General features: G+C 54.1%; 13 protein-coding genes across 13 annotated transcripts; 6 read left to right on the top strand and 7 right to left on the bottom strand.

Moving 5' to 3' along the window:
• Positions 1–1,488: 1,488 nt before the first annotated feature.
• On the top strand, positions 1,489–2,201 carry BKA78DRAFT_36565 (uncharacterized protein). The gene has a single exon (XM_066892552.1). It carries the CDS (start codon positions 1,668–1,670, stop codon positions 2,055–2,057), a length of 390 nt encoding a protein of 129 aa, XP_066740843.1. The 5' UTR covers positions 1,489–1,667; the 3' UTR covers positions 2,058–2,201.
• Positions 2,202–2,788: 587 nt separating this feature from the next.
• BKA78DRAFT_382862 (uncharacterized protein) lies at positions 2,789–4,138 on the bottom strand (the record flags this gene model as incomplete). Its single annotated transcript, XM_066893050.1, has 3 exons — positions 3,557–4,138; positions 3,002–3,210; positions 2,789–2,924 (listed from the first exon to the last, which is right to left on the bottom strand). Exons 1-3 carry the CDS (start codon positions 4,001–4,003, stop codon positions 2,789–2,791), a joined length of 792 nt encoding a protein of 263 aa, XP_066740842.1. The 5' UTR covers positions 4,004–4,138.
• Positions 4,139–4,151: 13 nt separating this feature from the next.
• On the bottom strand, positions 4,152–4,862 carry BKA78DRAFT_324428 (uncharacterized protein). The gene has a single exon (XM_066889292.1). It carries the CDS (start codon positions 4,784–4,786, stop codon positions 4,442–4,444), a length of 345 nt encoding a protein of 114 aa, XP_066740841.1. The 5' UTR covers positions 4,787–4,862; the 3' UTR covers positions 4,152–4,441.
• A 1,178-nt stretch (positions 4,863–6,040) lies between these two features.
• Positions 6,041–7,384, top strand: BKA78DRAFT_299163 (uncharacterized protein; the record flags this gene model as incomplete). The annotated part of the gene is made up of 1 exon (XM_066887012.1): positions 6,041–7,384. The coding sequence occupies one exon, from the start codon at positions 6,041–6,043 to the stop codon at positions 7,382–7,384; it is 1,344 nt and encodes a 447-aa protein (XP_066740840.1).
• A 565-nt stretch (positions 7,385–7,949) lies between these two features.
• Positions 7,950–8,257, top strand: BKA78DRAFT_356315 (uncharacterized protein; the record flags this gene model as incomplete). The annotated part of the gene is made up of 2 exons (XM_066892042.1): positions 7,950–8,007; positions 8,055–8,257. 2 exons carry the CDS (start codon positions 7,950–7,952, stop codon positions 8,255–8,257), a joined length of 261 nt encoding a protein of 86 aa, XP_066740839.1.
• Positions 8,258–8,500: 243 nt separating this feature from the next.
• Positions 8,501–9,444, bottom strand: BKA78DRAFT_356314 (uncharacterized protein; the record flags this gene model as incomplete). The annotated part of the gene is made up of 2 exons (XM_066892041.1): positions 8,501–9,030; positions 9,078–9,444. 2 exons carry the CDS (start codon positions 9,442–9,444, stop codon positions 8,501–8,503), a joined length of 897 nt encoding a protein of 298 aa, XP_066740838.1.
• Positions 9,445–9,741: 297 nt separating this feature from the next.
• Positions 9,742–10,194, top strand: BKA78DRAFT_299161 (uncharacterized protein; the record flags this gene model as incomplete). Its single annotated transcript, XM_066887011.1, has 3 exons — positions 9,742–9,927; positions 9,972–10,063; positions 10,119–10,194. 3 exons carry the CDS (start codon positions 9,742–9,744, stop codon positions 10,192–10,194), a joined length of 354 nt encoding a protein of 117 aa, XP_066740837.1.
• A 157-nt stretch (positions 10,195–10,351) lies between these two features.
• BKA78DRAFT_356312 (uncharacterized protein) lies at positions 10,352–12,011 on the bottom strand (the record flags this gene model as incomplete). Its single annotated transcript, XM_066892040.1, has 5 exons — positions 10,352–10,528; positions 10,735–10,892; positions 10,967–11,063; positions 11,450–11,715; positions 11,762–12,011. 5 exons carry the CDS (start codon positions 12,009–12,011, stop codon positions 10,352–10,354), a joined length of 948 nt encoding a protein of 315 aa, XP_066740836.1.
• A 213-nt stretch (positions 12,012–12,224) lies between these two features.
• On the top strand, positions 12,225–12,638 carry BKA78DRAFT_356311 (uncharacterized protein; the record flags this gene model as incomplete). The annotated part of the gene is made up of 3 exons (XM_066892039.1): positions 12,225–12,275; positions 12,318–12,422; positions 12,471–12,638. 3 exons carry the CDS (start codon positions 12,225–12,227, stop codon positions 12,636–12,638), a joined length of 324 nt encoding a protein of 107 aa, XP_066740835.1.
• A 256-nt stretch (positions 12,639–12,894) lies between these two features.
• BKA78DRAFT_324424 (general substrate transporter) lies at positions 12,895–14,416 on the bottom strand (the record flags this gene model as incomplete). The annotated part of the gene is made up of 2 exons (XM_066889291.1): positions 12,895–14,068; positions 14,116–14,416. Coding segments are annotated over 2 exons (1,375 nt in total), but the record flags the coding sequence as incomplete, so codon positions are not given.
• Positions 14,417–15,166: 750 nt separating this feature from the next.
• BKA78DRAFT_288145 (uncharacterized protein) lies at positions 15,167–16,346 on the top strand (the record flags this gene model as incomplete). The annotated part of the gene is made up of 5 exons (XM_066885743.1): positions 15,167–15,415; positions 15,459–15,518; positions 15,569–16,023; positions 16,066–16,148; positions 16,194–16,346. The coding sequence occupies exons 1-5, from the start codon at positions 15,189–15,191 to the stop codon at positions 16,344–16,346; spliced, it is 978 nt and encodes a 325-aa protein (XP_066740833.1). The 5' UTR covers positions 15,167–15,188.
• BKA78DRAFT_272800 (uncharacterized protein) lies at positions 16,100–18,215 on the bottom strand. Its single transcript, XM_066885539.1, has 2 exons — positions 16,582–18,215; positions 16,100–16,538 (listed from the first exon to the last, which is right to left on the bottom strand). The coding sequence occupies exons 1-2, from the start codon at positions 18,039–18,041 to the stop codon at positions 16,358–16,360; spliced, it is 1,641 nt and encodes a 546-aa protein (XP_066740832.1). The 5' UTR covers positions 18,042–18,215; the 3' UTR covers positions 16,100–16,357.
• Positions 18,216–21,019: 2,804 nt separating this feature from the next.
• Positions 21,020–21,400, bottom strand: BKA78DRAFT_256588 (heterokaryon incompatibility protein-domain-containing protein; the record flags this gene model as incomplete). Its single annotated transcript, XM_066885101.1, has 1 exon — positions 21,020–21,400. A coding segment is annotated over one exon (381 nt), but the record flags the coding sequence as incomplete, so codon positions are not given.
• Between the last annotated feature and the right edge of the window lie 897 nt (positions 21,401–22,297).

Below are 22,297 nucleotides of genomic sequence, written 5' to 3'. Positions count from 1 at the left end.
TAATAGTAGTAGATATAGAGCTATTAATAGTATATAATCTAGTAGCCTTTTATAGATTTATAAATATAGCCTATAGTTTAGTATATCCTAGATAAGCCTTTATCTTATTATTATACTAGTTCTTTAGCTACTTAATATCCTTAACTTTATCTATAAATAGAACTAAGACTATCTTATTTAAAAAGTAGAATAGCTTATTAAGCTTCTCCTCCTTATAGATAAGACTTACTATAGTATAAAGATTAGAGAGATTTTATTAGAAATCTATAATATAGTAGTCTATAGTAGTAGTAAACTTAGTATTAAGAAAGGTTATAAGAGCTTTATTAAAAAGAGTATTATTTATTAGCTTCTAGATATATATAATTTATAGAGCTCTCTAGCTATAGTCTTCTTAGGTATATTCTTTAGGTAGATTATAGGATCTATATACTTAAGAATAATAGTTTTAGCTTTAGAATCTTTAATAATCTAGTCTTTATATTTCTTATTATACTCTTTAATAGTAGTAAAGCTAGATTAGATAAGATATATCTTAGGCCTAATTTTCTTCTTATTATAGTAGATATACTCTATAATCTTTTACTTCCTAAGCTTCTAGAAGAGGTTCTTATTCTAGACTCTAAATAAAACTCTATCTTTAAGAATAGTCTTATTACTATTATCCTTACCTATAGTAGTAGTAATTCTATTATTTAGAGGAGAGTAGATCTAGTACTTAAGATAATAAAATAAGGAGATATCTAAAAAGATTAGATAAAGTAGTAATAGTTATAACCTAGGCTTATAATCTATTAAGCTTAGTAATAAATAATCTATTAAGTAAAGGCTAAGTCTATAACTATATAGTATATATAATAAGGTATACTATACCTAATTAGGTTAGTCGCACTAGCTAACTAATTAGACTATATATACGCTGCAAACCCTGCAGCGCAGAACCTACTAGCTAGCGCTGCCTGACAGACCAGGCACAACAGGTGTTCATCACCGCAGCGATGCCCCGCCTGCCCGCCCCACAACATTTCGAATCTACAACCGACACCTCAACACCACACTTTCGCCTACGCCGCACTCGAAGATTCGCCAACCCAACTCTCTCCTCTACGCTGCTCTCGCCTCTTCTTCGTCGAAAACATCTCGCGACACATTTTGCCTGTAAACCGCCCTCCAAACGAGCAGCCAACGCAGCCCCAGCGCGAGGCCACGCCGGCCGACACCTCTGACGTCCAACTACAATGACGCGCGAGTTCGGTGGAGCAGACAGATGACTGCCTGACAGAGCACCAGCAACCTCAATGGCTCGCATCTGCTCCTTTCGAGGTGGAAACAAAGGTCTGGATGTACACCAGTCGCCCGGCAACTCTTTCAGCGGCACAGTCCCAGGCCAAACGCCCTCCCAAACGAGCACCGAGAACCGCCCCAGTGCAAGGCCACGCCGGCTGGCACCTCTGACACAAAACTACAATGGCACACATTTGACGGAGCGGACAGGTCAGAGGGACGACTGCATTTCAACTTCCAGGCGGCGGAAAATACCATGTGGTATCTTGAAACTCGGCGGCAAAGTTTTCAGGCCAAACACCCTCTGGATGTTGTGCAAGGACGGCTTGCGGGCTTGAGATCTTGGGACTGACTGCTCGCGGGACGTCTGTCTTCTGCTCAAAATGACCTCAGTCTTATCTTGGACAATCAGCGTCTCTTGGTGTTCACTTCGTCACGTCAAACCTTATCTGACGGCAGAAGAGACCATCTTTTGCAGCTTGCTTGCACGCTCTTTACCCGTCTGCTGCTACACCTGCAGCTCTGGCTCTGGCTTTTCATCTTCTCCGTCTATTTTTCTTGCCCTGCTTGGCCTCCGTTTTATCCGGCTCTTGCTCATGGCCACCAATGCCCTCGTCAACTCGCTCGCTCGCGATCTACGGTTCAGATTTTCATCTGGAGTTGTGCGGTTATTTGTCTGCCCGTCTAGCCTTGGTTGCTTGATGCTGCCCTGGTTCTGGCCCTCGTTCTGTGGTCTCGTCCGTCTGCTCGTCTGCTCGTCTGCGGTCTGTTAATTCTCGCCAACTCCGTCTGTCCTCGATCATCCGTTGCCAATTTCGTGCCGCGGTGCCCCGTGTGCAGACATTGCTTAAACAGGAGAGATTTCGTCTCGGCAATTTAAAAAGTCGTTGGATGCATGCACCGACTGCAGCGGCAGGAACCGTGCCCGGCCTTCCAGCCAACGCCAGCAGCGCTCACCGTCTCCCGCCCAGCAAGCACACGCCGAGGCGTCGATGACGCCAATTGTTAGACAGCAACCAGTTGGCAGCTAGGACCCCTTCTTGTCCGGTCGGCGACCAAGATGCGTCTCCGCTTTTGTTTCTCCTCCAATACCTCCTCCTGGATTGCCTCGGCCCTCTCAGACGACACCTGTGCCTCCGCCTCACCATCGGAGAGTCCTCAGGGACGTAGCCCAGTCTCCACTACTCATTACTCCTCTCCTCCCAATGGTCCCTGCCGCTCACCCGGCACGTCGACATGGCGAGCCTCCCGTCATGTTTGAGTACCTTGAATGTGGGCACTGCAGCATCAATCGGGCAAACCATCGCCGTCGAGCTTGAGGGGCATGTGGGTACTGCAATGAAAGCCAAGCCGACGAGGACAAATGGTGCTTGGTTTGCAGGCGCGAGCGGCCCCGTGCCCACCTTTTCGTTGGCGGCGAACAGCTCAAGTTCTCGAGACAATTTGGCACGCCCTGTTCATCGCAGTCTTCGTCACCGTCCCCGCAGACCTGCTTCAATCTCGATCAACCAAACTTCTTGCCCGGCCCGCGCTTCATGCGCTCGTCGACAAGTTTAACGGGATGCTGGACAAAGTCCAGCTCACCAAACGTCGTCGCTGCGAGGAGCAGTCGTGTGCATGGCTCCAGACGCGCATAGTGTCTGCAAGAGATGTGTCGAAACCCCAGACAAGTACCACGCCAATCTCCCCTACGAGAATCCCTCCGGCCTTTTCGTACCCCTGAATGGCTGTCTCCTTCAAGTCCAACTCGAGTGCAGTCAGCGTCTGTTTGCCGTCTTCCATTTTGACCATTGCAGACGACACGACATCGAGAACCCGGTGAACGCTGTCTTCATCTCCCTTTGTCATCTGGAGTCGAGTGCAAAGCTCTGCAGGCTCCTTCATGACGCCGTGCTTGAGCATAAAGACACTATCCAACGAAGGCGACTGTCTGCATTAGATATAGAGGATAGGCCTCTTTTAGCTAAATTAATGCACCCTTGCCCTACCCTGCAGCTTGGCGTTTTTATTGTAGTAGACGCTAAGTGCCACGACGACACGGTAGCTCTTTTACAGGTTAAGGCTAGTGCCTCCTATGTCCCAGGTCGTCACCAGCACCTCCGGTCCACCATCTTAGTTGAAGCGCTCAACCATTTCCGTGCACTCTTTGGGACTCAACGCCGAATAGAAGAGAGCGACAGAGCTGCCGCCAAGGGTATCCAAAAAGGCGCGAACGACAAGTTGCTCTCTGTTGTTGAGGACGTAGAGCAAGACATTTTTCACCACGCTCGACGACGAAGCGGCCGATGAACACGGCAAGCCAGCTGAGTTTTGGGGAGCGGATTCGCTCGAGCGCCTCGTCGTTGGACATGGCTTTGTCTTGGACGGCGTGGAGGACGGCAGAGAGCTCCGCCCGCTCCGCGATGAGCGACTGGATCAACTTTTGGTCGTCGGGAAGCTCTGCGGCGAACGAGGACAGCGTCATCGTTGCCATGTTGGTGAGCGTTTGCAGCTGCATGTATTTGCGACCTTCGGCTTCAATCCACAAGTCGTCCAGCAGGCGATTGAAGCCGGCAGTGTACGCGTTGTAGGCATCTTCTTGGCCGAATCCCACCGTCTGCCGCGACAGATGCAGCTTTGGGACATTGGCCCCGATGGTGGTCGTTCTGTCATCGTTGGTCGTGTCCAGGTTGCGGCTAATGACGAACGGCATGGCCTGGGTGAGCTTTTGGAGCGCCATTTCTTGGATTTCCAGGTCGGCAGTGTCGACGAATCACTTCCAGACTTCGGGGAGAGTCTGGTACTTGGAGAGATGGGTATTCCGAAAGGGGTCGCTTCCATACCTGGCCACGTCGCTCCACATGGCGCTAGGTTCGATTTCGCGGTCCCGAAAGAATCCGAGGAAGCCCTTGATGTCGCGTAAGCCGTTGGTCATTGGGGTTGCCGAGAGTCCGATGCGCCACTTGGCCTGGAACGTGTCGAGGGCGTCAAAGGTGGCACTCGACGTCCACATGCGGAGCGACTGCATTTCGTCGACGATGAGTGCATGGAATGCCGAAGCCGCGAATTCCTCCTTGGCGAGCTTGTGCACAGTGCTGACCGTGCAAATAACCATCAAGAAGGGATCATTTCCCGCGCCTTGACATACAAAGTTGTCGAGAGTCTTGTATTGCACGCGCTAAGTGTGGTGGGCATGTTGGCGTCCGTACGCGTCGCCGACTGCCAGGAACTTGAAATTCTTGCTGACCAACAGACCCTCTTTTATCCAAAACTCGCCAACAGTCCCACTTGGCACGACTATGAGAGAGGGCTTGCGCGGCTTGGCGGAGTTGCTGGAGTTGAGGGCCGCCTCCAACCCGCACAGGGACTGCAACGTCTTGCCGAGTCCCATGTAGTCGAGCAGTGCGGCCTTGCCGTACTTGACAAGCATGACCTTGATGTGTGCAATGCCTTGAACTTGGTACCAAAAGAGTCGCAATAATGCGGGCGTGCCGGGAAGATGGTAAGGCTCCTCGTTCTTCATGTGCAGCAAGCTGCATGCCGTCTTAAGAGGGGGTCCAGTTTTCCAAATACCAGGTAGGTCAAGCGCTTGGTTGTACAGTTCGTAGGTCATGGCGTCGCGTACTTGACGTTCAGTACTAACGCGGTCCTTGAGCTTCGGATACATGAGAAGCTTCTCAAGCAGGGCGGCTTTGTCCTCGGGTAGTTGGACGGTGAATGAGAGCTCGGAGCTCAAGGGGGGCGCTGCGGTCGTGGCCTGCTCCGTGACATTGGACTTTTGCTTCCAGTTGATATTAGGCCAGCCAAGGTTGCGCTCTAGAACCTCCTCCTCTTCTTCTTCCTCCACCATCTCCTCGTCATTGTTTTAGACCGGGACGTCGGGGAAGAGCAGTGCGACGAGGCGGCTATAGCGTTGCTTCGACGGGCAGAGCTGCTCCCTGACCTCAACAATCACGTCCATCATGGCATCGATAAACCGCTCCTTGTTGTGTGGATGGCCGTAAAGCAGGCCTTGCGGGTGAGCGGATTGGAGCCGGCCGGTAGACCATCAGAACCAACCGGGCAATCGAGGAGACAGCCGTCCACATTGCGGGGGCGTAGACGTGCGCGTATTCCAGAGTTCCATCGTCGTTTTCGACGGCATGGATGACGGCTTGCCTGGAAACTTTGCCGGCGGCCGTCGAGCGTTGTCGTGCGCGCCACTCTGCAAACGGGTGTTGGAAACCTGGCGAGCCGAGAGCATCGCGAGCTTGTTCGAAGGTGATGTGTTCATGGCGCGGCCAGCTGGCCACTGGTGCCCACCTCTGGAGGAACTTTGGCATTGTCGTGTGTCGTGTGATGGTGGTGGTGGGTTGCGAGTGATGGACATGTTTGGAGGTGATTGTCCGCACATCACCACGCGCTTCCAGCACATGCCCTCTGCCTCCGCATCGTTTGTCGTCACGCGTCTTGCTCGTCTCCCCAATCTGCCTCTCTTTGTGTGCAGCGCGTCTGTCCACCTCTTTTCCGCACCGAATCCATCCGCCTCTTTTCGTCTCCTCGCGCGCCCATCTGCTTCCTGTCTCCACGCATCCATCCGCCTCTTTTCGTATCCGCGCATCCCGACTCTTTTCGTCTCCTCGCACGCCCATCTGCTTCCCGTCTGCAGCGCATCCAGCCGCATCTTATCCTCCTCGCACGTCCACGAGCTTTCTGTCTCCAGCGTATCCGCCTCCTCGCATCCGCCGCTCTCATCCTGCACATCTCTTCGCTCTGCAACTCGCCGTCGACCGCGAAAATGCCAGAGCAAAGCGACCAGCAAGACCGCCCGCGCCCGTCCACCAATCATCCCTCCGTCGTCATCAATCGTCCGCCCGGATTTGACCCTGCCGACTACCTCCGATACTCGCAGACGCCGGCTCCATCGAGCAATCCTCGTCTCTCGCCCTCGCCAACCCCATCCCTCCCGGAATTGCCTGATGCGTTCCTGGACCATGACCACCAGGAGTGGAGACCTGAGAGACACTCGGCCCCTTCTTCTGTCGACGAAGAGACCGAGACGCACAGGGGCCGTGTAGACATGCCGGGGAGCTTTTCCCGGGGCGACGAAGACGACGACGAAAGCGATGACGAGGACGACGAAGAGGAGCAGCAGCAGGACGAGCAAGAGAATGTTCCGCAGCAGATAGGAAGATTTACCAATGTCAGCCAAATCCCCGACAGCCAGCTGGACGCGCCCGGACAAGATGAATCTGGCGATGATGACGAGGAGATTGAGGACCGGGAGTATGATAACCCCAACTATGGGTTATATTCTGGAGAGTTAGTAGAGATCCAACCAAAGGACGAAGAGGAAGAAGAAGAGGATGACGCGCCCCTCGTCGCCATGTCTCAGATTGACATTGGTGCAGAGCTCGAGCACCAACCGCAGCCTTCCTCTTACCTTTCCAAATTCAATGAGAGTGTCAAAGCGATGGTGGAGCAGGCATGGGAGGATGAGAAGCAGCAGCTCCAGCTCCCCGACGCGCACAGGGAGGCGTTTGTTCTCCATGGCTTCCATATCATCAACTCCATGTCCCGAGAGCTCGTCCCTGCCATCATTGATGCCTCGGTCGCCACGATTCCCTTTGCGCAAGATTACCCACAGGCGCGACTTTTCCTCGCAAAGTACGAGCGCGAGGCCGCCAAGCAGGTGCCAACCTCCACCTATCAGCCGAGCATTTATGCTCAATACCTCGTCGACGGAGAGGGAAATGGACTGACGGCGGGCAACTTGAGCCGGCTCCTCCGCCGCGCGATGCGCTACATTCGCGACGACGAATACGCCGCCAAAGTCGACATGGCCATTGCTCCCACTAAAAAGATGAGAGACGGATGCATTGACTGGGCGCGGGGCGACCGTCGCTACACGGACAAGGTGAACGACAAGACGGGAGAGAGGACGCACGACAAAAACCGCGTCAAGCGGATTCAGACCTTGTGCCAAACCATCAAGGCCAACAACCCCAGCGACGCGGACCCCGATAAGCTGACTCGCCCGCTGAGCGAGTTTGGATATACCAATAACGCGGGGACGCCCCTCGAAGCCCATAAAAAACACCGCAACTCCAACCATCTGATGAACATGTTGGCGATCTGCTAGAGCCCACTCTCTCAGACTACAGTATCCACCAATTCATCGTGCACAAGGCTTGGGCCCCAGAAAGCCTGGGTTGGAGAACATGTAGAGACATGGAGTTATCAAGCGCTTCATGCGTCCAACTTAGAGAGAAATTTTCTCTAGATGGGTAGTCACAGGGAGCACTCAAGCGCTTGCGTCGAAGTGTGCGACGATTTGAAGCTGAGGTGACATTAGAGCGTGCGAAAACTCAACACCAAGCAAATCCTCATGATGTTGCCGTGGTCCTGAGCAGACAGGAGCGCGCCCAATCAGTGAGGTGGGGTACACCAACAGCTCTCACCGTCGTCTTCTCGAGCACGCCAACCGCAAAGGTAGCAACTGGCTCATGAAACTTGTCGAGGCCGTCTGTCTGGCCTACCTTCCTGAGTACAAGATTTAATGGTACGTCATTTACCGGATCTGGAAGAATCCTTAAGCCTGGATTGCCGAAATCCCATTCAACTGTCTTTCGCAATGTCCTCTTGAGACAGGATACGGATTTGCATACCACCCTGCTGGCCTCAGCAACGCTAGTGCTGGCGAAGCGATGAGCTCGGAGTATTACCAATGGGCCGAGGAGGCGCGAAGGTCTTCCCCACTTCTAGGTACGAGGATCCGCAGTCGTTGGTGGTAAATGCTGACGAAATTGTAGCCAATTTGAAGCGAGAGAAGATGCTGCTTGAAGCCGCGGGCGAGGAAGTAGACTTCCAGGAGGATGCCGAGCCTCGCAATAGAACCTCCGATCTCCCGGACATGGACACAACTATGGACGAGCAGCGTGAGGAAACAGCCCTTGAGGTGAACAAGGAGCTAATCCGCGAGATGTACGAAGACTTTGACTGGATGGACGAGTAGATGGATGGTCTTGGAGGATGTGGACGGTGTGGTCGATGGATATTGGCTAACTACAGATGACCATTACTCGATACTTGTATACCACGGCGGCCCCTCTTGATACCCTGCTCGCTGTGATCCTTGACGAACGAACGTATGAGGAGCACATTTTAGCTTCAAAATCACCACAGAGTCATGAGGGTCTCATTCGGACCAAGTTTCGCATTTTCCTGACTGTCTTCATTCCAAAAGTCCAAACTCCCGTCACTCAATTAATCCTGAACCTGTGTTGTCGCCCACGCCCATTCCAAACTCCGTCACGACTGCCGTTCGCGCGCGTTTTGAGGATGGAGCAATAGGCAAACGGATACTGATGGTGCCGTGGTCGATGTTGTGCAAAATGAAACTGGCGCCTCGGGCAAAAAAAGAAAGACCATAGAAGAAAAAAGGGGCTGTCGATGATTGTGCGTAGATGAGAAATGGCGTGGTGTTGGAGTCGGGGTGGCTGTCGATTATGATAAGAATACTGCGGGGCAGAAACGAAAATCCGTAAATGGCGAATGCATAAGAAAAAGTAAAAAAGGTGTCCAGGGCGGCCATGGCGTCAGGTGATGGTGAAGAGGGGCGAGGCCCAGAATCGGCGGGGGGGATGTATTGCGTAATGTTGGCGTAGAGGCGGGGGTCGTCGAGGGGAAAAGATGGGGCGCGGGACCTGTCGAAGAGACCGCTGGTGCTGGTGGTGGTGCGGCGGCGGCGCTTGGTGGCTCGGACTTCATTCCCGCTTCTCTTGCGCTCTGATGGGTGTTAGACAAATCTTCAACTCACTTGGATGTAAACATACTATGTCCGATGGAGGAACGCTCTTTAATTAGGGCGGCATGTGTCGTGGAATGCTCCGCGGCGACGTCCTCCGTCACCTGGCGTGCATCCTCGAGTTGGAGGAAATTGCTGCCAGTTGCTTTGTAGCGATGTCCCGCGTTGGATTGAGTTTTCGCCAAAAGGCGCGCCTTGAACTGGGCGGCGTCTTGCTCTCTCAAAGCCGCAAGCTTGAGCTCGGTGAGAATGCCAGCGGAATACTCGTGCAGCTGTTTCGGGGAGCCGTCCTCTCCCCTCTGCGCAATGGTGTCATCGATGATGGCACCCGAGGTGCCAAACTGCTTCTTCAGGTAATCGACGTTGCCATCCTTCGACTTTGGAAGCGTCGCCATGGGTAAAGGATAGTAGAGCTGCGGCAAGACGAAAAGAAATGGCGGGCTCTGTGGAGTGAGGTCGACAACCTTGACGGGACCAGGCGGATCGGCGGAGGTGTAGAATAAAGATCCAAAAGAAAGATTAGAGGCTGGAGTAGTGATTCCCCATAGGGAAAGCGCCTCCAGATCACAGGCGCGGTGGAAAAGTGAAAATGAAAGGCTCTCGAGCTTCACTTTTCAAGCCCAGATCAAAACCAATCTTCCAGCCCTCGCTCGCCACCTCAACACCAACACTTTCCAACCAACACCACCATCATGACCGGCTCGCTCTTTTGCGACGACGGCTTACTCAATAACACTACAATTTTGAAGTCTCTGGGCTTGGAAAAGCCAAAGCCCTCCCCTGCCGCTGTCATCGAGCCCATCATGTCGGTCGCGGTGGGTGTCGCTCCGGACACCACCCACTTCACCCTCGTCCATATGATCCTCGCCTTTTACATTGTAAGCACTTCACATGCCCAGATATGCCGTACTGACTCCTCCAGATCTATGTGATTGGCATCATCATCGTTGAGCGCCGCGCCTTTAAGCACGCCATCGTGTCCATCCGCGCTGGCGCCGGCTTCCAGGCCGGAATGTGAGTTTGTCTTGAACGAACGTTTTACGGAATGGGTACTGACAAAATTCTAAAGCTACTATCGCACCAAATCCGGAAAGCAGTTTAAGTACGCCCTCATCAAAAAGGCTCCAGCCTATGACAAGGCTTGAGTTTTCTTTTCTTGGATGCTGGGATAGACTTGGAAAATAAAGATTCATTCAGTCCTGCGTGACCTCAACTGCCCGACGGAGCCACATCTTCTGCCGGTTCGTCAACAAGGGTTTTGTACAAACAAACGTGTTTATACCTAAACGCCCACTCGCCACTCTACTGATTGCCCTGCTCCGCTGCAGCCTGAGCCTGCTGTCGCGCTTCTTCACATAATGTAATCATTGCCTCGTGGGCAGGTACGAGCACATCAGATTCAGCGCTTGAAGCGCTCAGCACTTCAAGAGACTCGTCCTGTTCCTTGATGGCTTTCTGCAGGACATTGATCGTGGCAAACTGTCCGCAGGTTGCCTGTGCGTCCCTGGCAAGCCTCCAAGGCTCGGTAGTAGAAGTCGTGACACACGTAGGAGCTCACGTAGGATCTCGACCGAGAAAAAGCAAAACAAGTAGAGGCAGCTGTAGAGCAGCAGAAAATTTCCCAGCTAAAAGGTACGCATGCAGGGAGCATTCAAGCAGCTGACAGACTCAATAGTGGGATTTACCAAGTCCTTTACATCGAGGTAGACGGAGCAGTCGTAGCTACGTGTGCCACGACTTTTGATACAAGCCTCGTTCTTCAGCTTGTCCATCGTGCTGAGCTTATCCGCCAGCCGCCTCTCTGCGGCGAACTTTGCCTGTTCTGCCGCTTGCACGCCTCCGCCTGAATTTTGACGTCGGCCAGCTTTTCTGTGAGATCTTGAATTTCGCGGCAACGCTCTTGCTTTGCCTTATTACCGTCGGAGAGTTGCTGGTCCTTCTCGCCCAAGGTCTTGGTGAGATGTTCTTTTGCCTGATCGGCTTCGAGAACCCGCTCCTCAGTCTCGCCCAAGGCCTCTATGAGCTTTTAGTCGCTGCTATTGAGGAACAGGTCGGCCACCCAGTGGAGTTTGATTATAGACGGGAAGCCGTCGTGACACATGATGCGTGCGTCAACAGTCTCGTCAGGCATAAGCGGGCGCGGGCGGTCGGCGGCGGCCTGGCAATCGACGGTGAGATATGACAGCGGCGCTTCGTCTTCGAAGAATACTTGAGAGGTATCATATCCCGCGTGGAGGGCTGACAGTGCTTTGGGGCCCAACTCCCTCGGAAGAGCTCGTTCCATCCAGGAAACAACGGGGGGGCGAGGATAATCCAGTCAGCCTGTTTGGTGGTCGGATGCTTGACTGATTGCTCACCATTGCTGAAGATGCAGCCAAAGTGTCAAGTTGTGGTGCTTACGTATCCAATTGTCGAGCACACGGTGCGGATCAAGCCCTGGTTCTGGAGCATGCGGCCATAGTTGCGCAAACTCTTCATGACCGGATTGTAATTGTCAATAGTGAGGTTTTTCTTGTTACCGTCGCTGCCCTCGTCATCGTCATTGTCATCTTGAAAATTGATGGCATTGTAGACGGCGTCGGGGTCGGCGACGAAGAGGATCTGCAGGCAGCACGCGACAGCTGTCTGGTACACGTCTTTGACGTCCGCGACGCGGAATGCAGGAACTGCTGCGGGTTAGAGTGGCTCGAGTTTGGTGCTGGAAATGCTTACATCCATCCACGAAGCTTTCGCAGCGACGCCTCTCCTCCCACAATAACATGGTCGGCGCATCCGGGGGGAACAGTGCAGGGATGCTCTCGTCGATACGCTTGAGCCACTCCTCGATGATGCTCCTATCCATGCCAATGCGCTCAAGGTGGTCCAGAAGCTGCTGGAAGGTGTACTGGTCAGGGATGTCGCACAGAAAGCCGGCACGCTGCCTGACGTTCATCGGGAGCTGGCTCCACGCGTGGGCGTCCATTGTGCTCGAGGCGGCAAGGATTTGGTTTTGAAATGGCTGGAGTAAAAGAAAAAAGGTTGTGGGGTGCGCGATGGTCGGTTGTTGGGTCAAAATCGAGAAGTGAATGGTGGCTCGCGGTCAGCAGGTGAATCGCGCGGCGACCATTCAAAACAAAACAACCTGGCCACTCCAGACTTCAACTCAATACTCCAAACCGTCCATACCAACTCCACCATGCAAGCCAACCTAGATCTCATCGTGGCCATTCTGGCCTTCCACGTCGCCGTAAGTCGTATGTTCTGCTCGCGCGCCACTGCTGACCTCCAGGTTGTCGCCTACTTCTTCGAAGACAACATCAGCGTCCCGGCGGTGGCAATAGCCACAAGCATCATGTTCTTCCTGGTCGTCATCGCAATTTTTACGTCTGACGAGGTAAAGTCGTTGTCTTCTGCTTGCTCACGCTGCTCACACAAACCCCAGGCCCCGACCACCACCACTGCCATCACCGCCGCCGCCGACCACCAAGATCCTCACCAACGCCGTCGCCGCCAAGTCATGCCGCAGGAAACCAAGCCAGTGACTCCCAAGTCCAACGCTACCGCCGCCACTGCCGACGAAGAACGCCCCCGCCGCCAAAACAGGCCCTGAGACCGACCCAGTCACTCCGACGCCTCGAGATACCGAGCACCGGCCCACGAATGCCGACGGTGTCATCAACTAGTCCCTTGCTCCCCAACGCCCCGATGTCGCGCTGCAAACTTGATTTCTGGACCTTTCCGCCGCTCGCCATCCAAGAAGAGCTTGATAGCCGTAGCCATTAAGGGCACTAGGGTCAGGGTAAGATGCGCGCGCTATCGCGGTCACAGTTGAGCGTCCCGCCAAATCAAGTCTGAGAGCACAGGTAGGGAGGATTCGGGCACCCTGTCCTAGACTTGAAGCGCGGGCAAAGTTGAAGTTCAAAATCCAAATTCGTTGCTGCATCACATGGTTCGAGGAAATCTACCTTACGCCTCAATCGTCTTCCCTTCAACCTCATCAACACCCTTCGGCACGACCGTGACCCTTCCGTCTTCCTTGCTACTCTGGCTGCCACACTCAATGCCGATAATCTCCGTGTCATCCGTAAACAGCTCGGCGAGCTCCTCGAGCGTCATGCCCTTTGTCTCGGGGAACCACTGCCAGATGATGCCGATGGCGACGGCCAGGAAGCCGGCGTAGCAGACAAACATCCAGTAGCCGATGCGCTCGAGGGCGATGGGGTTGACGTACGAGTTCCAGACGAGCAGGGCGTCGGCGACGACGAGGAAGAAGCCGAGGCCCTTGGTGCGGATGCTGTAGGGCAGAATCTCGGCGGGGTAGGCGTACACCAGCGGGTTGCAGGCAATGTTGAAGGCGGCGTTGTACAGGAACATGAAGACGACGGTCACGTAGCCGGCGGCCGAGGAGCCAGCGGCTGCGTAGCGTGCGGCGGCAATTGTCAGCGGCACGTTGGCACAGAGCATGCCGACAAAGGAAATCAACCACAGCGGGCGCCGGCCCAGCCGCTCGGCCAGGATGACGCCGGTGATGGAGCAAAGCAGGTTCCAGATCTGCATGCCGCCGTTGATGCCCGTCTGCGCATTCGTGGCCGTGATGCCGACGGACGTGAGGATCTGGGAAAAGTAGTACGAAATGGCGCTCTGGCCACTCCAGAGGGCCAGGACGGCGACAGCAAAGACGACGCCCAGGCGGCGACGGTTCGGGCGAGACTTGAGGATCTTGCGCCAGGACGTCGCTGCGCTGACGGCGTCGAGCTCGAGGGCAGCGGCAATCTGCGACAGCTCACCCACGACGAGCGGGTCGTTGTAGTCTCCGTTTGCATGGTATTCTGCGAGGACGGCAAGAGCCTCGTCCGTGCGGCCGCGGGCATACAGGAAGCGCGGGGACTCGGGCATGAAGATGGTGGAGATGATGACAAAGACGCTGGGGGCGCCTTGGACGATGGACGGGATGCGCCAGGACCATGTTGTGGAAAGATGGCCGGTTCCAAAGGTCAACCAGGACGCAACGATGGACCCGACGTACCAGAGGACGTTGAACTGCAAGCGGTTACGGATGAAGCGATGTGGGGAATGCGGAGACGTACTGTGGAGGCTATTTGTCCCCTCATGCGGGGATGCGACAATTCATTGAGGAGACTGGGGCCGGCGGAGATGGTGAAGCTCGTTCCCAATCCAATGATGAACCGGCCGCCAATGAACATGCCCTTGCCTTGTGCTGCGCTCTGCAATGCGGTTCCGACGATGCAGAGAAAGGATCCAAAGGCGATGGACGCCCTTCGGCCATATCGATCTGCCAATGAAGAGGCGAAGAAGGCGCCAACGACACCACCGACGAAGAGGATGGCCGTGATCAGACCAAGGTCCGAGGATGAAGGATTTCCCATGTCTTGATGGTCAGCTGAGAACTGGAATTTTTGGAAGGGACTCACCATCTACCCATGGCTGCATGGTCTGCAAACTGCCAATGACACTCTCATCGTAGCCAACTGTCATTTGTGACACCAAGACGCAGCCCTGCCAGAAAAGGAGTCGCCTGAGTCCGGCATCTTTCCACCACTTTGGATTGGTGTTGTTCTGGAGTGTCTCCAGCTGGGCCGCACCTCGAACCGCCTTTGACATTTTGATGGTAGTAAAGATCGGCAGGGAGGGAGTACAAGGCATCAGACCTCCAACGGAATGCAGTCTCTATATACATCGAGGCGGAATGCGAAGCCACAATCGACCAATCGCGAGACGAGGCATAAGCAGCGAGCCATGAGTAGGTGGGGTTGACGATGTAGATAGCGATTCTGTGGCGGGGAGCGAGATCTACTCAATCGTCTCCTTTTTGGGCGCGTTGGAACCTGAAGCAGTAGATATCGGAAAGTGTTGTGGTCGAATCTGCAACTCGGCCGTGGGTCGACCGAGCCGGTTCCCCAGATTCTCGCCAGGATACGTGGGGACCTTGTCGCGGCCAACCAAAAGGCCGAGCTGAGGCGGCGGCGATATCTTGACCACGTTTCCGTGACTCGACCGAGTGATCAGGTAATCACCGCCAAAACGCGACGAAGATCCAGACCTGGGATGCGTACTTATAAGGACGTGGACGAGTCGAGTTGAAGGCGCCGATAAGCAGCTTCAAGATAGTCCAGTCCACTTTTGGAAACCCGCAACCGACATGCCGCATTACGAGAACAAGCCTTCCATCGACACTTCTGTCAAGACTGGCGATTGGCGCGACCAGCTGTACGAAGATGGCTTCGTTGTTGTAAAGGGCGTCATTTCGCCTGAGCGCGCCCAGTCCTACGTCGACCGAATGTTCCAATGGCTCGAGACCTTTCCCTATGGATTCAAAGCTGATGACAAGTCGACCTGGAACCCAGAGCACCTGCCGCTGCACATGAAGTAAGTTTCAAATTTTAGAAAGAGGTTGATCTAACAATTTCAGAGGTGGAATGTACCATGGATACTCCGTCCAGCACGAAAAGGTCATGTGGGACGCCAGAATGTAAGTCTGAACTCGCCGTTCGGGAATATCAGCGTTGACGTTATTCCCAGGGAGCCGAAGCTTATCGAGACGTTTGCAAAACTGTGGGGCACCGATGAACTGCTGGTTTCCTTTGACGGAATGAACTTGACCCTGCCCATGACGGAACGACCGGTATCCGAGCCGTGGCCACACGTCGACCAGAGTCCTCTGCGCAAGGGAATGCAATGCGTCCAGGGAATCCTGAATCTGGCACCCAACGGACCAAAGGATGGCGGTCTCATTGTCGTCAAAGGATCCAGCAAGCTGAACGAGCAATTCTTCAAGTCGCACGAAGTGATTGGTCGGAAGACGTGGGGTTCGACAGACTGGTTCGGCTTTCAACAGGAAGAAGTCGACTGGTTTTTGAACCGGGGGTGCGAAATGGTCAAGGTGTGCGCAGAGCCTGGTGACTTGTTGCTCTGGGATTCGAGGACGATCCACTACAATGTGCTCCCAGAGTCGCAAAACACCCGCGCAGTGATGTGTAAGTTCGCTCCAGCATTGTAAGATGTTGCTGACGAGACAGATATTTGCTACACGCCGGCGGCATTTGCGAGTGAGGAGGATAAGCAGAAGAAGAAGGAGATTTTCGAGAAGAGAGTGGGAACGGTACGTGTCATGATTCATGAAAGGAAAATGCGCTGACAACGGTAGACTCATTGGCCCCATGCCAACTTCTTCACGCACGCCGCCAACAAAGAACGACTTGGTAAGCCGGATCCATGCACGAGGACCCGTCCATATGAGGAGCCGGAAGAGTCGGAAGCGTTGCTGAAGCTGGCGGGAGTGATTCCATACGGCCAGTAGGAGGGGAAGCATCAATAGTCGTCAATTAAATCGTTCAATATCTGGAGGGCCTGTCTTGCAAACTTGTTCTGTGACTCGACCTGGCGTAGAAACTCTTTTCCCTGGGCAATGCTTTCTGAATAATCGGAGGTCCCTCCTTGAACTTCGAGGGCAAGTGTTACCGTGGCGGAGAAAACGAGCATGGCGTGGCCCCTACAAAGTCAGCACTTGTGATGTTGCGACGTCGGCATCTTACCATGGGCGCATTCTGGAAAAGTTGGCAGTATTCGTCGAAGCGCCAGCGATTGCAACGGCAGAGGACAGACAGATTGATCTCGCCCGAGCGTAGTTGGTCGAGCCCTCGAGCCAGTGTGACTGGAGCACTCGGTTGATGGCAATTCTGTAGTACAGCAAAATCATGGTCAAGCTCTTCTTTTGCCAGGGTATCCAAGGGAACCGCTCATCCCGCTGAAGAGTTGCAGGAGTCTCCAACTCGTCATTCTGCAAATGCGTCGGGAGCTCTCCAATGATGGTGCCAAGCTGGTCGTCCGCGGCAAAGACGAATTGCGCAATTTCGGCCGCACGCCATCGTCGCAGACGGAGCTTGGAGCGGAGCTGATACATGACGGTCGCAATCCTACACATGGCAATGTGATACTGGATGGGGCGGGGCTCTTTTTTCGGCGGTCGCATGCCTCCGAGACGCGAAGCTTGCAGTTGATTGTCGTCCACGTCGGCCGGAAGAGCGCAGTCAAAGTCCGTGTCGTTGATGCATGGCGTTCTACAAGGAATTGGGAGCCACTCGCAAATGACCAGAGTCCACCAAAGCCGACGACGTGCTTCGCGATCGATAATGGTTTGGGCCAGATTCTCGTGGTCTGAGCCAAGGTTGAGCTGCTGAGCCATGCGTACGGCACATGCCCACAGGTTGGAATGCCGGCAAGTGTCTCCAATGTTGGTTGCAACGATTCCCAATATCGTCACTGCCTGAACGACTCTAATGCTGGTCTTTTGCATGAAATCTCCCTTGTCCAGAAAGTAGAGGGCAGCGTCGTACCAATTCCTCAAAAGGGCTTCCTGGCTGAACAGCGGCGGGTGGCAATGCGAGAACTCCGTGTCATCCATGAAGAAGAGGGCAGAAGACAAGACACCGAAATAGATGGCCAACCAAAGCGGATCTTCCGCGCCGAGTGAGTATGTCGCAAATCGCAGCCAAAACTGGTCGTGCTCAAGACGAAAATCCGGAATGAAGAAGGAGAAATGAAGCCACGAGGTCCAGACATCGGCGTGCTGGAGGAGGATTTCACTGCAGAATCTCGAAGGCACGTGGACATGGCTGTCGTCAAAGACACTTCTCGACTCGTTTGTTTGACCGACAACGTTTAGAAGGCGCTTCTCGTACTGCTCTGTCATGTCGATCAACGAGCCCGAGGGCGAAGGAGGGTCCATGAAACTTCCAGACGCATCCTGGGCGGCGAGCAAGGCAGACAGTCGAGCATTTTCTTGAAGCAAGGCCTCGTAGCTGAGGTTTCTGTTTGGCTGGTCGGCGCTACGAAGCTGGCCGCGAACTCGGACAGTTTCGCGACGACATTCTAGAGCAACGCCGCGGCTGATGCACTCGCGACATGGAATCTCTTTGCTGCACTTTACCTTGCGCGAGTAGCAGGCTGTACATGAGAGGGGAGTGCGCTGAGTCGAACGGATTGATGGCGGCATTCGTAGTGTTTGTCCTGCGGGGGCGGCGAACGTGGCGATTGGAAATGGGTTGCCTCCATGTCGACAGCTTGGAACTGCTTATCATCGAGTTTGTTATCGGTCCATCGGGTCAGCTTATCCTGGATGGGGCGCCAGGCATTCTCCTCATCTTCCGGCGGCGAGTGTCGGGTGTTTTGCTGAGGTGGTTGGCCGAGGATGATTTTGCGGCCCGACAACTGTGCTCGGCTTGCCGACAGCTTGCCGAAGCCAGACCGGGCCGATGGTCAAAAACACCGCGTCGCCCGACGCGACGGAAGCCCAAAGTGACAACGACCACCACGCGCAGCTTTGTCCTTTCGCTTCCAGGCTATTTCAATTCTGCGCTTTCTTTGCGACGTAGATCTACCTGATGGCCGTCGTTGCGCTCTGCTGTCGTCAAATTCCATGAATTGTAAGTGCCAGGACTGTCATGACTGCCAACATCATCACTAACTGTGCTCCGGGATATATGAGGAATTCTCTCCAGTACACCATCACCTCCGTGCTCACTTCGAGACCTACCTGAAAATGACACGGCAGTCTTGCCTGCTGGCATGTGGGACGAACAGCAGACGCAAATCGACACGCGGTGGAATTAGCGGCATTCGAGATGCACCCCGTTGGCCCGGAACCCGAACAATGGAGAAGTGGACTCTTGGACGCTAGAAGCGAAGCAAGTGCAATGAGATGATGCGCTGCTGTGGGCTGACGGCATGTGAAGCTGCCGACGGGATGCGGTCTTCGTGCTCCGGCATCTGCTCTTCAGACCATGTCTAGCACTCCATCTTGAGTCTTCTCGGTTTTCATCGAAGCCACAGAGGTTGCGCACTCCAGCCAAACCCCCTTACAACTTGGCCCTGAGCAACACCTAGCCCAAGTGTGCTTTGTTCTGGCCCAATGCCTGCTGGATCGTTGCGATTCTCCCGGGAACTGAAGCTGCGCCTGTTCACGATGACCATGAGAAGTACCGAAATGAGATCGTGGGTCGTGGCAGATCGGAGCTGCTTACTTCATAAGCTGTGCTGAGTCCCGACTGTCACCATCATTCTCATGCCTCTGGTCCGTTCCTTGTGATGTTCTCTCTGCCAGCCATGAGGATCGGGGACGACCGCCTCTATGCATTTGCGAAAATCTGACCACAGTTGGCGACAAAATAAAGAAGGATATGGTTCCAATCGCCCCCCCCCCCCCCCCCCCCCCCCCATCAGACGCCGGTGCTTGACTGCTCCTGGTGACCATTCTTTGATGAATCTCATCATCTTCAAGGCACGAGGAGGCCGAGTGCTCCCTGTCCGTATGCGTTCGTACCGGCAACAACAAGTCTCAAAGTTTCCAATCTCTCTCATCGCTGTCTATGTCCCGACCTAAATCAACAAAACCTCGCTCAGCTGAAGCTCATCCGCCAGCAATCTTTCGTTGATCCACCCATCCATCAGCCCATGGACGTAGCACTCTCCAATAAAATGGTAGCGTCCTTCCTCCGCTGGCCTCAGTACGTACAGTAGGCGACCTCCAGCTAGCGCCCAGACACAGTCCCCAACTTGAGCAGTGGCGGGAACTGCGGCAACATGTTTCTTCTGGCTGAAGCCGAATTTCCTCGAGCGCATACCATTCAAACATGCACTCTTCATGTTCATTTGCTGGCGCAATTGCTCAACGCTCAACTCGTCTGGCGATGCGCGCAATTTCTCATCATCCCGGCTGCCGCCCCTCGCACAAGGCCTGTTGTCGTCGTCATATACCAAGTCAAGTACACAGGTGCGCTTCAACACGTCGTCAAAGCTTTTGCCCGTCCAGTACTCTCCATTGGATTCCCTTTTCCATTCCCGGATCTTCTCACCTGTAGCTGTGGCCCACCGACCAGAATCAATGACTGCGTCAGGATCCATGGTTGGCATGAAGTCCTGAAGAACATCAAGAAAGATGCCTTTCATGGAGATGGTGCTGCCGTGCACCGAAAACTTCAGTGCAACGCCAGCCAGTGGTTCGTAAGCGGCGACCGTACTGGTCAGCTCTCTTTTTGGGACTCGACTGGAAGAAACATCCATCTTGAAACGGCGCACAGGATTACGCGTATCTTCCGCATACGTCGGCAAATGAAGGACCTTTGGTATCGGTGTCGCGTCGACTTTACTTGACCAGTTCGGGACCCAGGAGGGAATGGCGCACTGGTCTTGCTGAAAAGTGACGATGGCCTTGTCGGGGGCGAAGCCAGCGTACCCGAGGAATTCCAAGCAACAGTCAGGTCGGCCCAACTCGAGACGAACGACATCCAAGTACACTTCCAGTGTCGTCTTCTCGAGGTCTGGATGAAAGCGCTCTCGAACAGCGTCACCAGCCACACACAATGGAGCATGGACCTTGTCCCTTGGATCGTAGCAATCCGACCCCCGGAATGATTGCAGGATTGCCAGAAAAGATTCTGAAGACATGGTCCGTTTGACGCGTTTCCGCCGCACATTGAGAAGCTTTTTGAACGCCGTCGTCGCGCCCACGAGGGAGTCGGATGTGGTCTCGGAAATGATTTCTGCAATGATTGCAGTTGGAATCAAGCGCTCCCAGGTCGTAGTCTGGTCTCCAAACATGAAAAGTACCTTGCTTTTGACTGGACGAATTCCGACCGGCCCGTAGTTGTACGTCGCAGTGTATCGCTCCGGAATCGTGGACTCTTGGTAGACCCACGTCCGAGTCCACCAAGGGCTTTGCCACAGCGACACGATTCCCAGCCATGCATTGTGCGTCTTGGAGCCTGGCGCGTCGAAAATGGTCTTGTCCGCGGCGCTGATGGATTGAGCAAAATCAGCGTCATTTTGGCCAGGCGCACGTCGCCCAAACAAAAGGTGGTATCCAAAATGCGGCAGCGGCCAGGCCGGGAAGTCGCGCTCGATGGCTTTGCAGAAGCGCTTCTCAAAGTCCTGCATCAAGCGACAAGCGAGCCTGTTGTTTGCGTCGTTGTCTGGCTTTCCGAGCCACACGAGGACTCCCGCAGCACCTTGGTATATTTGGGTCATCAGCTTGATTTGCAAGCTCCGCTCTTTGAGCGCCGCTTTTTCCTCGCCCTGGTTGATGCAGATTGCGTCGACCCAGAGGTAGTGGTCTGCGAGCTTTGAAGCCTGGATCTGAGAAAGAGCTTCGTGCAATGGTGATCGGACTGGGAAGCGCTGCTCATTCACCGAGATGCTGTGTGATTCTATGGGAGGGCCCCATGTGTACGACAGTGCCTTGTAGCGTGGGAGCTTTTGGACCGAACAGTGAACAAGCTCGTAGGAGAGCGATGAGACTGATCGAGGCTTGAGCAGTCTGATCTCATTTTGTCCAAGAGGAGAGTAGGGGAAAGACATGGCGACGATGGCGGGACGCAAAGAATCCGGCGGCTGCAGGCCGAGCTATAAAGATTTGCTGATCGGAAGATCGACAGGCCAAAATTGTGAGAAGAGGCCAGCGGCCCCCAACGCTAACACTTGATCTACAAAATTCAATCGCACAGCCGCAGTATCTGCTACGTCGACTCCGAAGCCGCGCCTGGTGGTTCACGGACCATTCTATCCAGCAGTCTTCACTTTCGCCCCATGCCACCCGGATCCTCGCGATTCTCCTGGGACTGAAGCAGCGCCTGTCTACGAGGAATCTGAGAAGCACTGAAAAGAGATCACGGTTCGTGGCGAATGGTCGCTTTGAAGTGAAGGCGCGGCGACACCCGCATCTGGTTCAGGATAGGTTTGGCGAGCCCAGCCGCGGAATTGGAGGCACACGACGACGCGACAACAGAAACAAAATCTCCGCATCATCGTCCGCTTCGGACCATTCGCTTGGGCTTTCGTGCTCAGCATGCGGCAGTCAATGATTTGTCTCACTTTGGGCACTGCTGGCTCAACATGACTGCCATGCTTGTCAAATTTCGTCAGTCATGTTTGGTCCTCGCGGCGATGAGTGCTGTCTTGGAAAGCGTCAAATTGTTTGATGCCGCCTTCGGACACTTCCTGTTGAGTATATATTAGCCAGGGAGTCTGCGGAATCTAGTGGCGGTTCTCCGAAGTAGGTGATTAACCTTGATGCTGAAGTATATATATCTCTTCCCACTTTTCAGTATACTCCAGCCACTGAAAACCCCAATGAAAACTAATGCGAAAAGCGCCAGATGCACGCACAGGTAAGCCGCTTCGCGGGAGCGCCGCAAAGGCTGAGTGAACGATGCGAAAGTGCGTGTGAACGCCAAAGTCATCTTCTATCCTGTGCCG

The sequence above is a fragment of the Phyllosticta capitalensis genome, assembly GCF_038381095.1.
Source record: "Phyllosticta capitalensis strain CBS 128856 chromosome Unknown BKA78scaffold_10, whole genome shotgun sequence".
Taxonomy (NCBI): Eukaryota; Fungi; Ascomycota; class Dothideomycetes; order Botryosphaeriales; family Phyllostictaceae; genus Phyllosticta; species Phyllosticta capitalensis.
This window is presented reverse-complemented; position numbering and strand designations above follow the sequence as displayed.